This window comes from Amblyraja radiata, chromosome 2 (assembly GCF_010909765.2).
Source record: "Amblyraja radiata isolate CabotCenter1 chromosome 2, sAmbRad1.1.pri, whole genome shotgun sequence".
NCBI lineage: Eukaryota > Metazoa > Chordata > Chondrichthyes > Rajiformes > Rajidae > Amblyraja > Amblyraja radiata.
Window position 1 is genome coordinate 120,197,390 of NC_045957.1, and position 19,346 is coordinate 120,216,735.

Genomic DNA, 19,346 nt, shown 5'->3' on the forward strand with positions numbered 1-19,346 from the left:
AAATATTCCAAATGGAATTTAAACTGGAGGTGAGCATGTCTATCCATGTCAGCACCCTACCCCCAATACCATGTGCCCTAATTTTGCCCACTAATCTCCTATGTTGGACCTTATCAAATGCTTTCTGAAAGTCCAGGCACACTACATCCACTGGCTCTCCCTTGTCTATTTTCCTAGTTACATCCTCAAAAAATGCCAGAAGATTAGTCAAGCATGATTTCCCCTTCGTAAATCCATGCTGACCAATCCTGTTAATGCTATCCAAATGTGCGGCTATTTCATCTTTTATAATTGACTCCAGCATCTTCCCCACCACCAATGTCAGGCTAACTGGTCTATATAACCATATAACCATATTACAATTACAGCACGGAAACAGGCCATCTCGACCCTTCTAGTCCGTGCCGAACACGTATTCTCCCCTAGTCCCATATACCTGCGCTCACACCATAACCCTCCATTCCTTTCCCGTCCATATAACTATCCAATTTATTTTTAAATGATAAAAACGAACCTGCCTCCACAACCTTCACTGGAAGCTCATTCCACACAGCCACTACTCTCTGAGTAAAGAAGTTCCCCCTCATGTTACCCCTAAACTTCTGTCCCTTAATTCTCAAGTCACGTCCCCTTGTTTGAATCTTCCCTACTCTCAGTGGGAAAAGCTTATCCACGTCAACTCTGTCTATCCCTCTCATCATTATAATTCCCCGTTTTCTCTCTCCCGTCTTCCTTAAAATGTGGGATAACATTAGCTACCTTGCACTAAACGTTATTCCCTTATCACATATCTGTACACTGTGAATGGCTCGATTGTAATCATGTATTGTCTTTCCGCTGACTGGTTAGCACGCAACAAAAGCTTTTCACTGCACCTCGGTACACGTGACAATAATCTAAACTGAACTGAACTGATGTGTGATATACGCAAAATAATTTGTGGGTGGCACGGTGGCGCAGCGGGTAGAGTTATTGCCTCACAGCGCTAGAGACCCGGGTTCGATCCTGACTACGGGCGCTGTCTGTACGGGGTTTGTACGTTCTCCCCGTGACCTGCGTGGGTTTTCTCCGGGTGCTCCGGTTTCCCATACTCCAAAGACGTGCAGGTTTGCAGGTTAATTGGCTTTGGTAAAATTGTAAATCGCTCCTGTTGTTGTAGGAGTGTTAGTGTGCGGGGATCGCTGGTCGGTGTGGACTCGGTGGGCAGCAGGGTCTGTTCCCGCACTGTATCTCTAAATTAAAGTAAACCTCAGTGTGCAGTTGCAGTTCCATGGATGGCGGGACTGTCATATGCTGAGGGAATGGAGCGGCTGGGCTTGTACACTCTGGAGTTTAGAAGGATGAGAAGGGATATTAATTGAAACATATAAGATTATTAAGGGTTTGGATACGCTAGAGGCATGTTCCCGATGTAGGGGGAGTCTAGAACCAGGGGCCTCAGTTGAAGAATAAGGGGTAAGCCATTTAGAGCGGAGATCGGCTCTTAAAAATAGCGGACTCAGGGGATATGGGGAGAAGGCAGGAACGGGGTACTGATTGGGGATGATCAGCCATGATCACATTGAATGGCGGTGCTGGCTCGAAGGGCCGAATGGCCTACCCCTGCACCTATTGTCTATTGTCTGTTGTCTAAAGCATTATCGACTGCTGAACTATTGGTAGGTGGGCCTTACGTTCTCCTCCAGCTTGGAGAGGTGGGCCTGGAGTCTCTGGGCCTCCTTCTCTGTCGGGCCTTTACCACCGGTAGGGTCCGTGGGTGAGTGGCCTTCCTGCGACGCCCCCTCGATCAGCTCCTCCGTGGCCCCCAGCACCTTCAGTGCCTCCGTCGTGATGCTGCATAGAGAGATGGCCGAGTACTTCTGCTCGGCCCCAACAGAGACACAAGAGAGAGAGAGAGAGAGAGCAGTGAGGGCAGTGAAGCAAGATGGCAGCACGTCACACATTCAACAGGCACACGAGCATGCACGAAACGTACGTAACTCAGCGGGTCAGGCAGCATCTGTGGAGAAAATGGATAGGTGACGTTTCACAGAGTGCTGGAGTAACTCAGCGGGTCAGGCAGCATCTGTGGAGAACATGGATAGGTGACGTTTCACACAGTGCTGGAGTAACTCAGCGGGTCAGGCAGCATCTGTGAAGAACATGGATAGGTGACGTTTCACAGAGTGCTGGAGTAACTCAGCGGGTCAGGCAGCATCTGTGGAGAACATGGATAGGTGACGTTTCACAGAGTGCTGGAGTAACTCAGCGGGTCAGGCAGCATCTGTGGAGAACATGGATAGGTGACGTTTCACAGAGTGCTGGAGTAACTTAATATCTTAAACAAATCCACTTGATTAGTAAGCGTGATTCTTGATTAGTACGGGTGTCAGGGGTTATGGGGAGAAGGCAGGAGAATGGGGTTAGGAGGGAGAGATAGACCAGCCACGACAGAATGGTGGAGTAGACTTGATGGGTTGAATGGCCTAATTCTGCTCCTATCACTTGAACCGTTTCTGCCGTTACCTCGGGGTTATTGGTACATTTTAGGAGTGATCTTCTCTCCACCAACCTACTCTAGTTTACTTCAGTTTAGAGATACAGCGCGGAAACAGGCCCTTCGGCCCACCGAGTCCACGCCGCCCAGCGATCCCCGCACACTAACACCATCCCACACACACACTGGGAACAATTTACATTTTCACTGGAGTCAATCAACCTACAAGCCTGCACGTCTTTGGAGTGCGGGAGGAAACTGGAGCACCCGGAGAAAACCCACGCAGGTCGCGGGGAGAAGGGGCAAACTCCGTACTGACAGAGCCCGTAGTCGGGATGGAACCCGGGTCTCTGGCGCCGTGAGGCAGCGACTCTACCCGCTGCGCCACCGTGATGTCAAGATGCCATGCTGATGGTGGGGGGGGGGGGTTGTTTCTCCCCAGCAACTTACCAGCTTTCCACCAAAACACAACAGCAGAATATTTTCCCTTGCGATCGATCCGAAGGTGGACGGACTCGACATCTGACACACGAACACAGTATAGGAGCAAAGAGGTCCTTCTGCAGTTGTACAGAGCCCTAGTGAGACCACACCTGGAGTATTGTGTGCAGTGTTGGTCCCCTAATTTGAGGAAGGACATTCTTGCTATTGAGGGAGTGCAGCGTAGGTTTACAAGGTTAATTCCCGGGATGGCGGAACTGTCATATGCTGAGAGAATGGAGCGGCTGGGCTTGTACACTCTGGAGTTTAGAAGGATGAGAGGCGATCTCATTGAAACATATAAGATTGTTCAAGGCTTGGACACGCTAGAGGCAGGAAACATGTTCCCGATGTTGGGGGAGTCCAGAACCAGGGGCCACTGTTTAAGAATAAGGATTAAGCCATTTAGAACGGAGACAAGGAAACACTTTTTCTCACAGAGAGTGGTGAGTCTGTGGAATTATCTGCCTCCGAGGGCGGTGGAGGCAGGTTCTCTGGATGTTTTCAAGAGAGAGCTAGATAGGGCTCTTAAAAATAGCAGAGTCAGGGGATATGGGGAGAAGGCAGGAACGGGGTACTGATCGGGGATGATCAGCCATGATCACATTGAATGGTGATGCTGGCTCGAAGGGGCGAATGGCCTACTCCTGCACCTATTGTCTATTGTCTATTGTTATCGGAGTAGAATTAGGCCATTTGGCCCATCAAGTCTAGAAACATAGTCTAGAAACATAGAAAATGGGTGCAGGAGTAGGCCATTCGGCCCTTCAAGCCAGCGCCGCCATTCAATATGATCGTGGCTGATCATCCAGAATCAGTAAACCCCGTTCCTGCTTTTTCCCCATATCCCTTGATTCCTTTAACCCTGAGAGCTAATACACCATGAAGAAGGGTCTCGACTCGAAACGTCACCTATTCCTTCGCTGCATAGACACTGCCCCACCCGCTGAGTCTCTCCAGCATTCTTGTCCACCTGCCATTCAATCATGGCTGATCTATCTCTCCCTGCTAACCCCATTCTCCTGCCTTCTCCCCATTAACCCTTTGAAACCCGTCCCTAATCCAAGAATTTGTCTATCTCCGCCTCAAAGAAAATACCCACTGACCCAAAACTGGCAGCTGATGAGCAAACTAAAACTTCTCTTAAAAACTGAATCGATGATCGATGTCTCAACCCTCAGCTCATTCCTTGCTCCTAATTGACTGAGGAGTGGTGCTTGAAGCATGTTTGTGTTAGGTGCCTTTGTGCGGGCTGCTTTAATGTGGATACTGTGACACAGATCTCAATGATTCATCTCCTGTGACACTCTCCACCGCAATTTCCATCCTTAACTCACTCGGTGTGATTAATTCTCTGTTCAATTAATTACTCGTATGTCAAAAAAAAAAAATCTTTCAAACTCGCAACAGAGTCCAAACAAAACATATGTTTATTGTTGGCTGAAGAGATTGATGGAGGAAGTACAGACTCACGAGGGGGGAGAGGGGGGGGGGGGGAAACCTGATGAACAATGTGTACAAATCCTCTCCAAGTCTCTGGCATTTTAGTGGGACATTTACCATTTCCAGTGTTCACACAGCTGATTAGATTTTCCATTTAACACGTCTCAAGAACAAAGATTGGGCGAGTTGTGTTAAGCAGGTGGGCGGCACGGTGGCGCAGCGTTAGACAATAGACAATAGGTGCAGGAGTAGGCCATTCGGCCCTTCGAGCCAGCACCGCCATTCACTGTGATCGTGGCTGATCATCCCCAATCAGTACCCCGTTCCTGCCTTCTCCCCATATCCCCTGACTCCGCTATTTTTAGAAACATAGAAACATAGACAATAGGTGCAGGAGGAGGCCATTCGGTCCTTCGAGCCAGCACCGCCATTCACTGTGATCATGGCTGATCATCCCCAATCAGTACCCCGTTCCTGCCTTCTCCCCATACCCCCCTGACTCCGCTATCCTTAAGAGCCCTATTTTTAAGAGCCCTATCTAACTCTCTCTTGAAAGCATCCAGAGAACCGGCCTCCACCGCCCTCTGAGGCAGAGAATTCCACAGACTCGCAACCCACTGTATGAAAAATTGTTTCCTCATCTCCGTTCTAAATGGCTGACCCCTTATTCTTAAACTGTGGCCCCTGGTTCTGGACTCCCCCCAACATCAGGAACATGTTTCCTGCCTCACGCGTGTCCAAACTGTTAATAATCTTATATGTTTCAATAAGAGTGTGAGACCACTCCAGGTGTGGTCTCACTAGGGCCCTGTGCAACTGCAGAAGGACCTCTTTGCTCCTATACTCAACTCCTCTTGTTATGAAGGCCAACATGTCATTCGCTTTCTTCACTGCCTGCTGTACCTGCATGCTTACTTTCATTAGAGTTGCTGTCTCACAGTGCCAGAGACCCGGGTTCTATCCTGACTACGGATGCTGTCTGTACGGAGTTTGCATGCTCTTCCCGTGACCTTGGTGGAGTTTCTCCGGGAGCTCCGGTTTCCTCCCACACTCGAAAGACGTACAGGTTTGTAGGCTAGTTAGTTTTGGTAAATCATTCCTAGTGTGTAGGATAGTGCTAGTGTACGGGGTGATCACTGGTCGGCGCGGACTCGGTGGGCTGAAGGTCATGTTTCCGCGCTGTATCTCTAAACTAAGCCAAACTAAACCAAGTTGTAATATGTACCTGAGGGGTCTACTGTTTCCACACAGAGGGTGGTGGGTGTATGGAACGAGCTGCCAGAGGAGGTCGTTGAGGCTGGGACTATCCCATTGTTTAAAAGACATGGCTTAGTGGGAGACGAAAGAAATGCAATTATTCCAGTATGCCAATGGACAAGTTGGTTGGCATGGACAAGATGGGCCGAAGGGCCCGTTTCTGTGCAATACAGCTCCATGACTCTATGATGGCCAAACTGTTGGCAGGTTTCAGGAGGGTGAAAGTACAGAATCTCCTCCTGAAGCCTGGCATACTGCTAAGGAATACAGACACAAAAATGCTGGAGTAACTCAGCGGGTCAGGCAGCATCTGTGGAGAACATGGATAGGTGACGTTTCACAGAGTGCTGGAGTAACTCAGCGGGTCAGGCAGCATCTGTGGAGAACATGGATAGGTGACATTTCACAGAGTGCTGGAGTAACTCAGCGGGTCAGGCAGCATCTGTGGAGAACATGGATAGGTGACGTTTCACAGAGTGTTGGAGTAACTCAGTGGGTCAGGCAGCAAGTAACTGGAGATGCGTAAGGAATTAAAAATATTTTATATGAATGCGCAAAGTAAAAGCAAAGTAGATGAGCTTGAGGCTCAGTTAGAGGTTGGTAGATATGACAGAGACGTGGCTGCAGGAGGATCGGGCCTGGGAACTTAATATTCAGGGTTATACATCCTATAGAAAGGACAGGCAGGTGGGCAGAGGAGGTCGGGTAGCTCTGCTGGTGGGGGATAGAATTCAGTCCCTTGCGAGGGAAGACATAGGGACTGACGAGGTAGAGTCACTGTGGATTGAGTTGAGGAATTGTAAAGGCAAGAAGACACTAATTGGTGTTATCTACAGACCCCCAAATAGTAGCCCGGATGTAGGGTGTAAATTGCAGCAGGAGTTAAAACTGGCATGTAACAAAGGTGATGCCACTGTGGTGATGGGGGATTTCAATATGCAGGTAGACTGAGAAAATCAGGTTGGTTCAGGACCCCAAGAAAGAGGGTTTGGAGAATGCCTCCGAGATGGATTCTTAGAGCAGCTTGTAATGGAGCCGACCAGAGAAAAGACAATTCTGGATTTAGTGTTGTCCAATGAACCAGATTTGATAAGAGAACTCGAGGTAAAGGAACCGCTTGGAGGTAGTGATCATAATATGATTAGTTTTAATCTGCAATTTGAGAAGGAGAACGTTAAATCGGAAGCAGTGATGCAGTTGAACAAAGGGGACTATGAAGGCATGAGAGGAGAGCTGGCCAAGGTAGACTGGAAAGGGATCCTAGCAGGAATGACGGTGGAACAGCAATGGCAGGAATTTCTGGGCATAATCCAGAAGACGCAGGATCATTTCATTCCAAAAAGGGAGAAAGATTCTAAGGGGAGTAGGAGTCAACCGTGGCTGACAAGGGAAGTTAGGGATAGAATAAAACTAAAAGAAAAGATGTATAACACAGCAAAGAGTAGCCGGAAGCCAGAGGATTGGGAAACTTTCATAGGACAACAGAAGGAAACAAAATGGGCAATACGGGCTGAAAAGATGAAGTACGAAGGGAAGCTGGCCAGGAATATAAAGGACAGTAAAAGCTTCTTTAGATATGTTAAGGGGAAAAGAGTAGCAACGTTAAATGTGGGTCCCTTGAAGGCAGACACGGGTGAAATTATTATGGGCAACAAGGAAATGGCAGAAGAGTTGAATAGGTACTTTGGATCTGTCTTCACTAAGGAAGACACAAACAATCTCCCAGAAGTACTGGAGGACAGAGGATCGAAGGGGATAGAGGAACTGAAATAAATTTTCATTAGGCGAGAAATAGTATTGGGTAGGCTAATGGGACTGAAGGATGATAAATCCCCTGGGCCTGATGGTCTGCATACCAGGGTCCTCAGGGAGGTGGCTCTAGAAATAGTGGACGCATTGGTGATCATTTTCCAATGTTCAATAGATTCAGGATCAGTTCCTGTGGATTGGAGGATAGCTAATGTTATCCCACTTTTCAAGAAAGGAGCGAGAGAGAAAACGGGGAATTACAGACCAGTTAGCCAGACTTCGGTGGTGGGAAAGATGCTGGAGTCAATTATTAAAGAGGTAATAATGGGGCATTTGGATAGCAGTAAAAGGATTGGTCCAAGTCAACATGGATTTATGAATGGGAAATCATGCTTGACTAATCTTCTGGAATTTTTTGAGGGATGTGACAAGTAAAATGGATGAAGGGGAGCCAGTGGATGTAATGTATCTAGACTTTCAGAAAGCCTTTGATAAGGTCCCGCACGGGAGACTGGTGACTAAAATTAGAGCACATGGTATTGGTGGTAGGGTGTTGACATGGATAGAAAATTGGTTGGCAGACCGGAAGCAAAGAGTAGGAGTGAACGGGTCCTTTTCAGAATGGCAGGCAGTGGTGAGTGGAGTGCCGCAAGGCTCGGTGTTGGGGCCGCAACTGTTTACCATATATATTAATGATTTGGAAGAGGGAATTAGGAGCAACACTAGCAAGTTTGCGGATGACACAAAGCTGGGTGGCAGTGTGAATTGTGAAGAGGATGTTAGGAGGTTGCAGGGTGACCTGGACAGGTTGAGTGAGCGGGCAGATGCGTGGCAGATGCAGTATAATATAGATAAATGTGAGGTTATCCACTTTGGTGGCAAAAACAAGAGGCAGATTATTATCTCAATGGGGTTAGGTTTGGTAAGGGGGAGGTGCAGCAAGACCTGGGCGTCCTTGTACACAAGTCACTGAAAGTTGGTGGGCAGGTACAGCAGGCAGTGAAGAAAGCTAATGGAATGTTGGCCTTCATAACAAGAGGATTTCAGTATAGGAGTAAAGAGGTTCTTCTGCAGTTGTATAGGGCTCTGGTAAGACCACATCTGGAGTATTGTGTACAGTTTTGGTCTCCTAATTTGAGGAAGGACATCCTTGTGATTGAGGCAGTGCAGCATAGGTTCACGAGATTCCTGGGATGGCGGGACTGTCATATGAGGAAAGATTGAAAAGACTAGGCTTGTATTCACTGGAGTTTAGAAGGATGAGGGGGTATCTTATAGAAACATATAAAATTATAAAAGCACTGGACAAGCTAGATGCAGGAAAAATGTTCCTTATGTTGGGCGAATCCAGAACCAGGGGCCACAGTCTTACAATAGAGGGGAGGCCATTTAAGACTGAGGTGAGAAAAAACTTTTTCACCCAGGGAGTTGTGAATTTGTGGAATTCCCTGGCACAGAGGGCAGTGGATTTAAGAGAGAATTAGATAGAGCTCTAGGGGCTAGTGCAGTCAAGGGATATGGGGAGAAGGCAGGCACGGGTTATTGATAGGGGACGATCAGCCATGATCACAATGAATGGCGGTGCTGGCTCGAAGGGCCGAATGGCCTCCTCCTGCACCTATTTTCTATGTCTATCTCTGGAGAACGTGGATAGGTGACGTTTCAGGTCGAGACCCTTCTCATCTCCAGAGATGCTGCCTGACCCGCTGAGTTACTCCAGCACTCTGTGTCTATCATTGGCACAAACCACTCCTGCGCTAGCTGACTACGCGGGACTTACTCTGACAAGTTCGTCCTGAATGTGCTTTCGGTCTTCATCGCAAGAGGAAGTTTCCTGAGCTGCTTCCGTCGACTCCAGGTCCAGGTCGTCCCCAGACGATGACTCTTTGTCGCTCAGCTTGGTGATCAGTTGAACCATCCGTGACTTCAGCACCTTATATAAACCATATAACAATTACAGCACGGAAACAGGCCATCTCGGCCCTTCTAGTCCGTGACGAACACTTACTCTCCCCTAGTCCCATCTTCCTGCGCTCAGACCATAACCCTCCATTCCTTTCCCGTCCATATATCTATCCAATTTATTTTTAAATGATAAAATCGAACCTGCCTTCACCACATCCACTGGAAGCTCATTCCACACAGCTACCACTCTCTGTGAGTAAAGAAGTTTCCCCTCATGTTACCCCTAAACATTTGTCCCTTAATTCTCAAATCATGTCCTCTTGTTTGAATCTTCCCTACTCTCAATGGGAAAAGCTTATCCACGTCAACTCTGTCTATCCCTCTCATCATTTTAAAGACCTCTATCAAGTCCCCCCTTAACCTCCTGCGCTCCAAAGAATAAAGACCTAACTTGTTCAACCTTTCTCTGTAACTTAGTTGCTGAAACCCAGGCACCATTCTAGTAAATCTCCTCTGTACTCTCTCTATCTCACCTTCTCCACTTGGTCCACCTCAGTCTTTGTCAGCGAGACTTTCCTCTCCACATCCTCTCCCGGTTCATCCTCGGCCATCTTGTCCTTGTCCCTGGGGGCTGGCGACTCCTTTAACAGAAGGCAACGTGATTAACAATCTCCGTTAACACTGCGCGCAATCAATCTCTTCAGAAGTCCACCTTCATAAGTCATGAAATGAATGAAATGAATGAATGAATAAGTTTATTGGCCAAGTATTCACATACAAGGAATTTGCCTTGGTGCTCCGCCCGCAAGTGACAACATGACATACAGTGACAGTTAGGAATGATACATAAAATATTAATTAAAATTCATAGGAGCAGAATTGGTCCATTCGGCCCATCAAGTCTACTCTGCCATTCAATCATGGCTGATCTATCTCTCCCTCCTAACTCCATTCTCCTGCCTTCTCCCCATAACCGCTGACACCCATACTGATCAAGAATCTATCTATCTCCGCCTTAAAAATACCATTTGACTTGGCCTCCACAGCCTTCCGTGGCAATGAATTCCACAGATTCACTACCTAGCTAAAGAAATTCCTCCTCATCTTCCTAAAAGAACACCCTATAATTCTGAGGCTGTGACCTCTGATCCAAGACTCTCCCATTAGTCAAGTCAAGTCAAGTCACTTTTATTTCTACAGCACATTTAAAAAATAACTCTCGTTGACCAAAGTGCTTTACATTGGTGGAGGTACTAACGTTATACAACATTGGTTCATAGATTAAGTACATACATAAATACATACATACAGCCCTCCCTCAGAGGACGTCAAGAAAGGCTTGAGAGTAAAGATGAGTTTTAAGTCTCGACTTAAAGGAGTCGATGGAGGGGGCAGTTCTGACGGGAAGGGGGATGCTGTTCCACAGTCTAGGAGCTGCAACCGCAAAGGCACGGTCGCCCCTGAGCTTATGCCTAGACCGCGGGATGTTCAGTAACCCCAAGTCGGCCGATCCGAGGGACCTGGAGGTGGTGTGGTGGGTAAGCAGACTTTTTATGTAGGCCCATTAAGGGCTTTGTAGACATAAAGTAGGATAAACACCCTCTCCACATCCACTCGACTACAGGCCTTTCACTATTCGGTAAAGTTTCAATTAGGCCCCCCCCCCCCCCCACCTCACCCTTCTAAACTCCAGCGAGTCCAAGCCCAGTGCCGACAAACGCTCGTCACTGGTTAACCCGAGCTCGGCGGACTGGCCGCACTGACATTGCTTGGACCACAATGAAAATGTGGCCGTTACTGGCGATAATGAAATGGAGGCAGAACCAGAACAATAGACAATAGACAAAAGGTGCAGGAGTAGACCATTTGGCCCTACGAGCCAGCACCGCCATTCAATGTGATCATGGCTGATCATCCCCAATCAGTACCCCGTTCCTGCCTTCTCCCCATATCCCCTGACTCCGCTATCTTTTAAGAGCCCTATCTAGCTCTCTCTTGAACGCATCCAGAGAACCTGCCTCCACCGTCCTTTCACTATTCGGTAAAGTATCAATGAGAATAATAATAATAATAATAATAACCATATCTTTTATTGTCATTGCACATCAGTGCAACGAGATTTAGTATGCAGCTATGAGAATGAGGAGGTTGGCCACGTGAGCAGGCTGGGATCGATGAAACCAATGTCTAGTGAGGATTGCGAGATGAGGAGGGTGAAGGGAGAAGATGAAGACTTCCTCCAATGGCCGCACATGAGTCGAGGAAGGATGTTGATGGCGGACTTGGTCCATGGAAGGACCTGAGCAAAGTACACCTGCTCCAGCTGGCTGGCCAATGGTGCTGGCAGCTGGCAGGTGTGACTTTGCTTTGGACCCAGGTGTGTGGAGATGAGGGGGGGGGGGGGGGTTACCTCTTGGCTCCAGGACCCCAGGCTGATCCTCCGCTCCAGCCTGGCCAGGCTGCGTTCCATCACCAACATGCACCTGCTCAGCTCCTGGACGGGAACACAACGGGGAGAGTAACGGGAGAGACACACAGCTCCCACTGCTTGCCCCTCACCCGCTAACACCCCCCCCCCCCCCCACCCCCCACCCCAACCTCCCCCTCGATAGACACAGAATGCTGGAGTAACTCAGTGGGTCAGGCAGCATCTGTAAGCCTTTATAACAAGAGGAATCGAATATAGGAGCAAAGAGGTCCTTCTGCCGTTGTACAGAGCCCTAGTGAGACCACACCTGGAGTATTGTGTGCAGTTTTGGTCCCCTAATTTGAGGAAGGACATTCTTGCTATTGAGCGAGTGCAGATTAGGTTTACAAGGTTAATTCCCGGGATGGCGGGACTTTCATATGCTGAGAGAATGGAGCAGCTGGGCTTGTACACTCTGGAGTTTAGAAGGATGAGAGGCAATCTCATTGAAACATATAAGATTGTTAAGGGCTTGGACACGCTAGAGGCAGGAAACATGTTCCCGATGTTGGGGGAGTCAAGAACCAGGGGCCACAGTTTAAGAATAAGGAGTAAGCCATTTAGAACGGAGACGAGAAAACACTTTTTGAGTTGAAGGGCCGAATGACCTCCTACTGCACTTTTAATTTATATGTTTCTATGTTGGATCCTTGATGAAAACCTGCTCTAGAGCGTTCTGGACCTCAGACTGGGGCGGGGGTTCACCTTCCAACAGGACAACGACCCTAAGCACACAGCCAAGACAACGCAGGAGTGGCTTTTTGACAAGTCTGTGAATGTCCTTGAGTGGCCCAGCCAGAGTCCGGACTTGAACCCGATCGAACATCTCTGGAGGGATCTGAAAATAGCTGTGCATCACTCCCCCCATCCAACCTGACAGAGCTAGAGAGGATCTGCAGAGAAGAATGGGAGAAATTACCCAACTACAGGTGTGCCATGCTTGTAGCATCATACCCAAGAAGACTTGGGGCTGTAATCGCTGCCAAAGGTGCCTCAACAAAGTACTGAGTAAAGGGTCTGAATACTTATGTAAATGTGATATTGCAGTTATTTCTTTTTAATTACGTTACAAAATGTTCTAAACACCTGTTTTCGCTTTTTAATTATGGGATATTGTGTGTAGATCGATGATTAAAAAAAAAGAATTTAATCCATTTTAGAATAAGGCTGTAACGTAACAAAAGGTGGAAAAAGTGAAGGGGTCTGAATACTTTCTGAATGCACTGTATGTTATAGTCATAGAGTGATACAGCGTGGAAACAGGCCCTTCGGCCCAACTTGCCCACAACGGCCAACATTTCGCAAGCTACACCCGTCCCACCTGCCAGCAAAACTGTCCAATCCATGTACCTGTCTAACTGCCTCAACTACCTCCTCTGGCAGCTTGTTCCATACACCCACCATCCTTTGTGTGAAAAAAGTTACCCCTCGGGTTCCTATTAAATCTTTTCCCCTTCACCTCGAACCTGTGTCAACTCTATTGAGTCTGAAGAAGGGTTTCGGCCCGAAACGTTGTCTATTTCCTTCGCTCCATGGATGCTGCCTCACCCGCTGAGTTTCTCCAGCATTTTTGTCTACCTTCAACTCTATTGAGTCTGAAGAAGGGTCTCGACCCCATTCCTTCTCTCCAGAGATGCTGCCTGCCCCGCTGAGTTACTCCAGCATTTTGTGGCCACATTCAACTCTATTGAATTGCTTGCCGTTAAGAGTGGCCATTAATTGCATATATGTTCCCTTTATGTTTGACCAGCGATCGCCCGTACGCACTAGTTCTATGTTATCCCAGTTTCTCATCCACTCCCGACACACTAGGGACAATTTACAGAGGGCCGATTAGCCTACAAACCCGCACATCTTTGGGACTTGGACAGATACATGGACAGGAAAGATTTAGAGGGATATTGGCCAAATGTGGGCAGGTGGGATAGGCTTCAGGAAAGCATCTTGGTCGGCATTGATGAGATGGACTGAAGGGCCTGTTTCGTTTTCCGTCACGCAATGCGCTCAACTTTAGTGTACCAGCTGGCACAGAGATAGATGATGGGCCAAATGGCCTAGGCTGGTTAGCTGGCTGGCCTGTTCTATCATCATCCGCTTTGATCTGTCGTTTTCACATCTTACCCTTCCATATCTCTAGACGCCCTCTCCCCCGACTCTCAGTTTGAAGAAGGGTTTTGACACGAAATGTCGCCCTTTCCTTCTCTCCAGAGATGCGGCCTGTCCCGCTGAGTTACTCCAGCATTTTGTGTCTATCTTCGGAGTAAACCAGCATTTCAACAGATCCCAGGAATGAGTGGGTTAACCCTATGATGAGCGTTTGTCAGCACTGGGCCCGTATTCGCTGTAGTTTAGAAGAATGAGGGGGGGACCTTGTTGAAAACTGCAGAACAGTGAAAGGCTTGGATAGAGTGGATATGGAGAGGATGTTTCCACTAGTGGGAGAGTCCAGGACCAGAGGGCACACCCTCAGAAATAAAGGATGTTCCTTTAGGTAGGAGATGAGGAGAAATTTATTTAGTCAGAGGGTGGTGAATCTGTGGAATTTGTTACTACAGAAGGGATGGCTGGATGGATGGATGGATCCATCCATTCATCCATCCATCCATCCCTCATTTATCCATCCATCCCCAGGGGCCACAATTTAAGAATAAGGGGTAAGCTATTTAGAACGGAGACGAGGAAACACTTTTTCACCCAGAGAGTTGTGAGTCTGTGGAATTCTCTGCCTCGGAGGGCGGTGGAGGCCAGTTCTTTGGATACTTTCAAGAGAGAGCTAGATAGGGATCTTAAAGATAGCGGAGTCAGGGGATATGGGGAGAAGGCAGGAACGGGGTACTGATTGGGGATGATCAGCCATGATCACATTGAATGGATTGTCCAATGGATGATCACATTGGAGAGGTACAGGTTTAGGCCATTCGGCCCATCGAGCCTACTCTGCCATTCAATCACGGCTGATCTATCTCTCCCTCCTAACCCCATTCCCATGCCTTCTCCCCATAACTCCTGACACCCGTACTAATCGGATTGGTAATATTTTAGTGAACCATATTATGTATGCAGATGATCTTGTGGTCTTTAGTCCATCTAGCGCTGGTCTCCAGCAGCTCCTTACTATATGTTCTGTGTATGGTGTGGAACATGACATTAAATATAATGCTAGTAAGAGTGCTGTTATGATCTGTAGAACCAAAGAGGATAAATGCCTAAAATATCCTGATTTTAAATTGTCTGACAATCTTAGTGTCTGTAATAAGGTAAAATATCTAGGGCATATTATTACAGAACAAATGACAGACGATGAAGATATTTATAGGCAACGACGCATGCTGTATGTACAGGCGAATATTCTCCTGCGTAGATTTGGTGCGTGTGCAGATGTGGTGAAGATGTCGCTATTTAGAGCATACTGCACACCACTCTACACTGCGCACCTGTGGTCGAACTATGGAAAGACAAGTATGCAGAGACTAAAGGTGGCATATGACGATGCCATGAGAACACTGCTAAGGCAACCTAGATGGTGTAGTGCCAGTAATATGTTTGTGGCTGCAGCAGTCAGTACTTTAGAAGCTATCCTAAGACACCACATGTATAAATTCATTTGCAGGATAAATGACTCTAAAAATGTGCTTATTGTGGCCTTGACAAACATAAGGATCAGCACTACACACTACGAATCCCAGCTGTGGAGACACTGGTATCGTTGTCTCGTTGTAGGACATTGATCATTCTTTTAATCTGGATTTTTAACTCATGTATTGTGTGTTTTTTAATATAATTTATGATGCTTTTATGTGATATATTAAGATTATATATGTATTTAAGATATTTTTTAATATGCAATGCATTTTTAATGTAATGTTGCCCCTTGTCTGGACCTTGAGTCTGTAATAAAGTTTATTATCATTATTATTAATCAAGAATCTATCTCTGCCTTAAAAATATCCACTGACTTGGCCTCCACAGTCGTCTGTGGCAAAGAATTCCACAGATTCACCGCCCTCTATCTTTCAGTCTGCAGCAGGGTTCCGACCCAAAATGTCACCCATTCCTTCTCTCCAGAGATGCTGCCTGATCTGCTGTGTTACTCCAGCATTTCGTGTCTATCTTTAGTTTGGAGACACAGCATGGAAACAGGCCCTTCAGCCCAACTTGCCCATGCCAACCAAGATGCCCCATCTACCCTAGTCCCATTTGCCCGTGTTTGGCACAGAATCCCCACCATCCTCCTCTTGTTTTGGACACATCCTCCGTATTATCTGCCTCTCACCCTGGCCACAAACTCTTTGAATCACTTCCCTCAGGAAGGCGACTCCGCCAGACTCAAAGCTGCCACAGCCAGACATAAAAACAGCTTTTTTTCCCACGAGTAGTAGCTCAATAACCAAACATCTGTAGCCTCCTTTTGCTCTGGTATTTAATTTAATTTGCATGTTTAATCCATAATGTTTTATTCTTAATGTTTAATGTTTTATTCTTAATTGTTTACTGTATGTAGTGTTGTTACTTGAGGGCGGAGCACCAAGGCAAATTCCTTGTATGTATACATACTTGGCCAATAAACATATTTATTAATTCATTCATTATTTGAAAGAGCCACGATATCTAGGTGTGATCGTTCCATTTTGCTGAGAATATTTGTGGTTCCATCAGTGAAGTCTGTCAGTAACCTGGCTCTGAGCACCACCCTGTGGTACAGAATCACACTGCAACACACACAGACTTTTCCAAGCCGCTGAGAAATGTTTCACCCGACACCGATGTTTCATCTTTACGGCAAGAGGGCCCTGAAAATCATCGGACTGGCTGCACGGCCACAGATGGGCCCTGACCTCGGGTGTTTCACAGAGGAAGAGGACTTAACTTTCTGGTGCCTTTCCCCCACAGTGGAAATGTTTTGATTCTGCTGTGGGGGGATGTTTGTGTTGAACTCTGTAATATGTTGTGTCCATTTTTATTCATTTTTTAAAAACCTTTTTCTATGGTTTGCAATGGAACTTATTATTTAAATTATGTGAAGCACTTTGGGGTCAATGCAAATTGACTTAAAATGTGCTATATAAATAAAGTTTACTTACTTACTTACTTACTTACTTACTTACTTACACACACACACACACACACACACACACAGACACAGACACAGACACACACACACACACACACAGACACAGACACAGACACACACACGCACACACACACAGACACACACACACACACAGACACACACACACAGACACACACAGACACACACAGACACACACAGACACACACAGACACACACACACACACAGACCACACACACAGACACACACACACAGACACACACACACACACACAGACACAGACACACACACAGCCACAGACACACACACACACACACACACACACACACACACAAGTAACTGGAGCGCATGCACACACACACACAGACACACACACCACACACAGACACACACACACACACACACACACACACACACACACACACACACACACACACACACACACACACACAGACACACACACACACACACACACACACACACAGACAGACAGAGAGACAGACAGACAGACAGACAGGCCGAAGATAGACACAAAAGCTGCAGTAACTCAGAGGGGACAGGCAGCATCTCAGGAGAGAAGGGATGGGTGATGTTTCAGGTTCGAGACCCTTCTTCCTCTCGATCCGAAACGTCACCTATTCCTTCTCTCCAGAGATGCTGTCTCTGAGATTTTGCTCAGATGCTGACAGATGCTGAGATTTTGTGTTCATCAAACTCAACGCCTGCCTGGTTTACACACCCGGAAATAACTGCACATGCTGGTTTACAGAAAACACACATGCTGATGGAATGACAGAGAGAGGGGCAGAGAGAGGGGCAGAGAGAGGGAGACGGAGGCAGAGAGAGAGACGGAGGCAGAGAGAGACGGCGACAGAGGGAGACAGAGGGACAGAGGGACAGAGAAATCGGCCAACATGTCCCAGCTACACTAGTCCCACCTGCCTGCGTTTGGCCCATATCCCTCTAAACCTGTCCTATCATGGGGATAGTCCCAGCCTCAACTACCTCCTCTGGCAGCTCGTTCCATACACCCACCATCCTTTGTGCGAAAAAGTTACCCCTCAGATACCCATTAAATCTTTTCCCCTTCACCTTGAACCTATGTCCTCTGGTCCTCGATTCCCCTACTCTGTGCAAGAGACTCTGTGCGTCTACCCGATCTATTCCTCTCATGATTTTATATACCTCTATAAGATCACCCCTCATCCTCCTACGCTCCATGGAATAGAGACCCAGCCTACTCAACCTCTCCTTATAGCTCAGACCCTCTAGTCCTGGCAACATCCTCGTAAATCTTCTCTGCACTCTTTCCAGCTTGACAAAATCTTTCCTATAACATGGTGCCCAGAACTGAACACAATATTCTAAATGCGGTCTCACCAACGTCTTGTACAATTGCAACAGGACCTCCCAACTTCTATACTCAATACTCTGACTGATGAAGGCCAAAGTGTTAAAAGCCTTTTAGACCACCTTATCCACATGCGACTCTTAAAGATAGCGTAGTCAGGGGATATGGCGAGAAGGCAGGAACGGGGTACTGATTAGGGATCAGCCATGATCATATTGAATGACGTTGCAGGCTCCTGCACCTATTGTCTATTGACCTTCAAGGAACCATGCACCTGTACTCCTAGATCCCTCTGCTCTACAACACTACCCAGAGGCCGACCATTCACTGCGTAGGTCAACTCTCTGACTCTCTCCGTCTCTGTCTCTGTCTCTCTCCCTCTCCCTCCCTCCCCCCCTCCGACTCTCACTCTCTGACTCTCAGTCTCTGACTCTCACTCTCTGACTCTCTCTCTCTCTGACTGACTCTCACTCTCTCTCTCTCTCAGTCTCACTCTCTCTCTGACTCTCTCTCTCTCTCTCTCTCTCTGACTCTCTGTCTGACTCTCTCTGACTCTCCCTCTGACTCTCCCTCTGACTCTCTCTCTCTCTCTCTCTCTGACTCTCTCTCTGTCTGACTGACTGACTCTCTCTCTGACTCTCTCTCTCTCTCTCTCTCTGACTCTCTCTGTCTGACTGACTGACTCTCTCTCTGACTCTCTCTCTCTCTCTCTCTCTGACTCTCTCTGTCTGACTGACTGACTCTCTCTCTGACTCTCTCTCTCTATCTCTCTCTGACTCTCCCTCTGACTCTCTGACTCTCTCTCTGTCTCTCTCTGACTCTCTCTCTGTCTGACTGACTGACTCTCTCTCTGTCTCTCTCTCTGTCTCTCTCTCTGTCTCTCTCTCCGACTCTCTCTCTGTCTCTCTCTCTGACTCTCTCTCTGTCTGACTCTGACTGACTCTCTCTCTGTCTCTCCCTCTGACTCTCTCTGACTCTCTCTGACTCTCTCTGACTCTCCCTCTGACTCTCCCTCTGACTCTCTCCGACTCTCTCTCTGTCTCTCTCTCCGACTCTCTCTCTGTCTCTCTCTCTGTCTCTCTCTCCGACTCTCTCTCTGTCTCTCTCTCTGACTCTCTCTCTGTCTGACTCTGACTGACTCTCTCTCTG

At 47.4% G+C, this 19,346-nt stretch overlaps 1 protein-coding gene across 1 annotated transcript in view; it reads right to left on the reverse strand.

The window, feature by feature from the left end:
* The window catches only part of LOC116985313 (rab effector MyRIP-like), a 128,722-nt gene that overhangs the window by 10,895 nt on the left and 98,481 nt on the right, over positions 1-19,346 (reverse strand). The window contains exons 11-14 of the mRNA XM_033040022.1: positions 11,721-11,804; positions 9,844-9,951; positions 9,186-9,338; positions 1,674-1,859 (exon numbers count right to left, since the gene is read on the reverse strand). Coding sequence (XP_032895913.1) covers positions 1,674-1,859; positions 9,186-9,338; positions 9,844-9,951; positions 11,721-11,804 — 531 coding nt within the window. The remainder of the gene's footprint in view (positions 1-1,673; positions 1,860-9,185; positions 9,339-9,843; positions 9,952-11,720; positions 11,805-19,346) is intronic.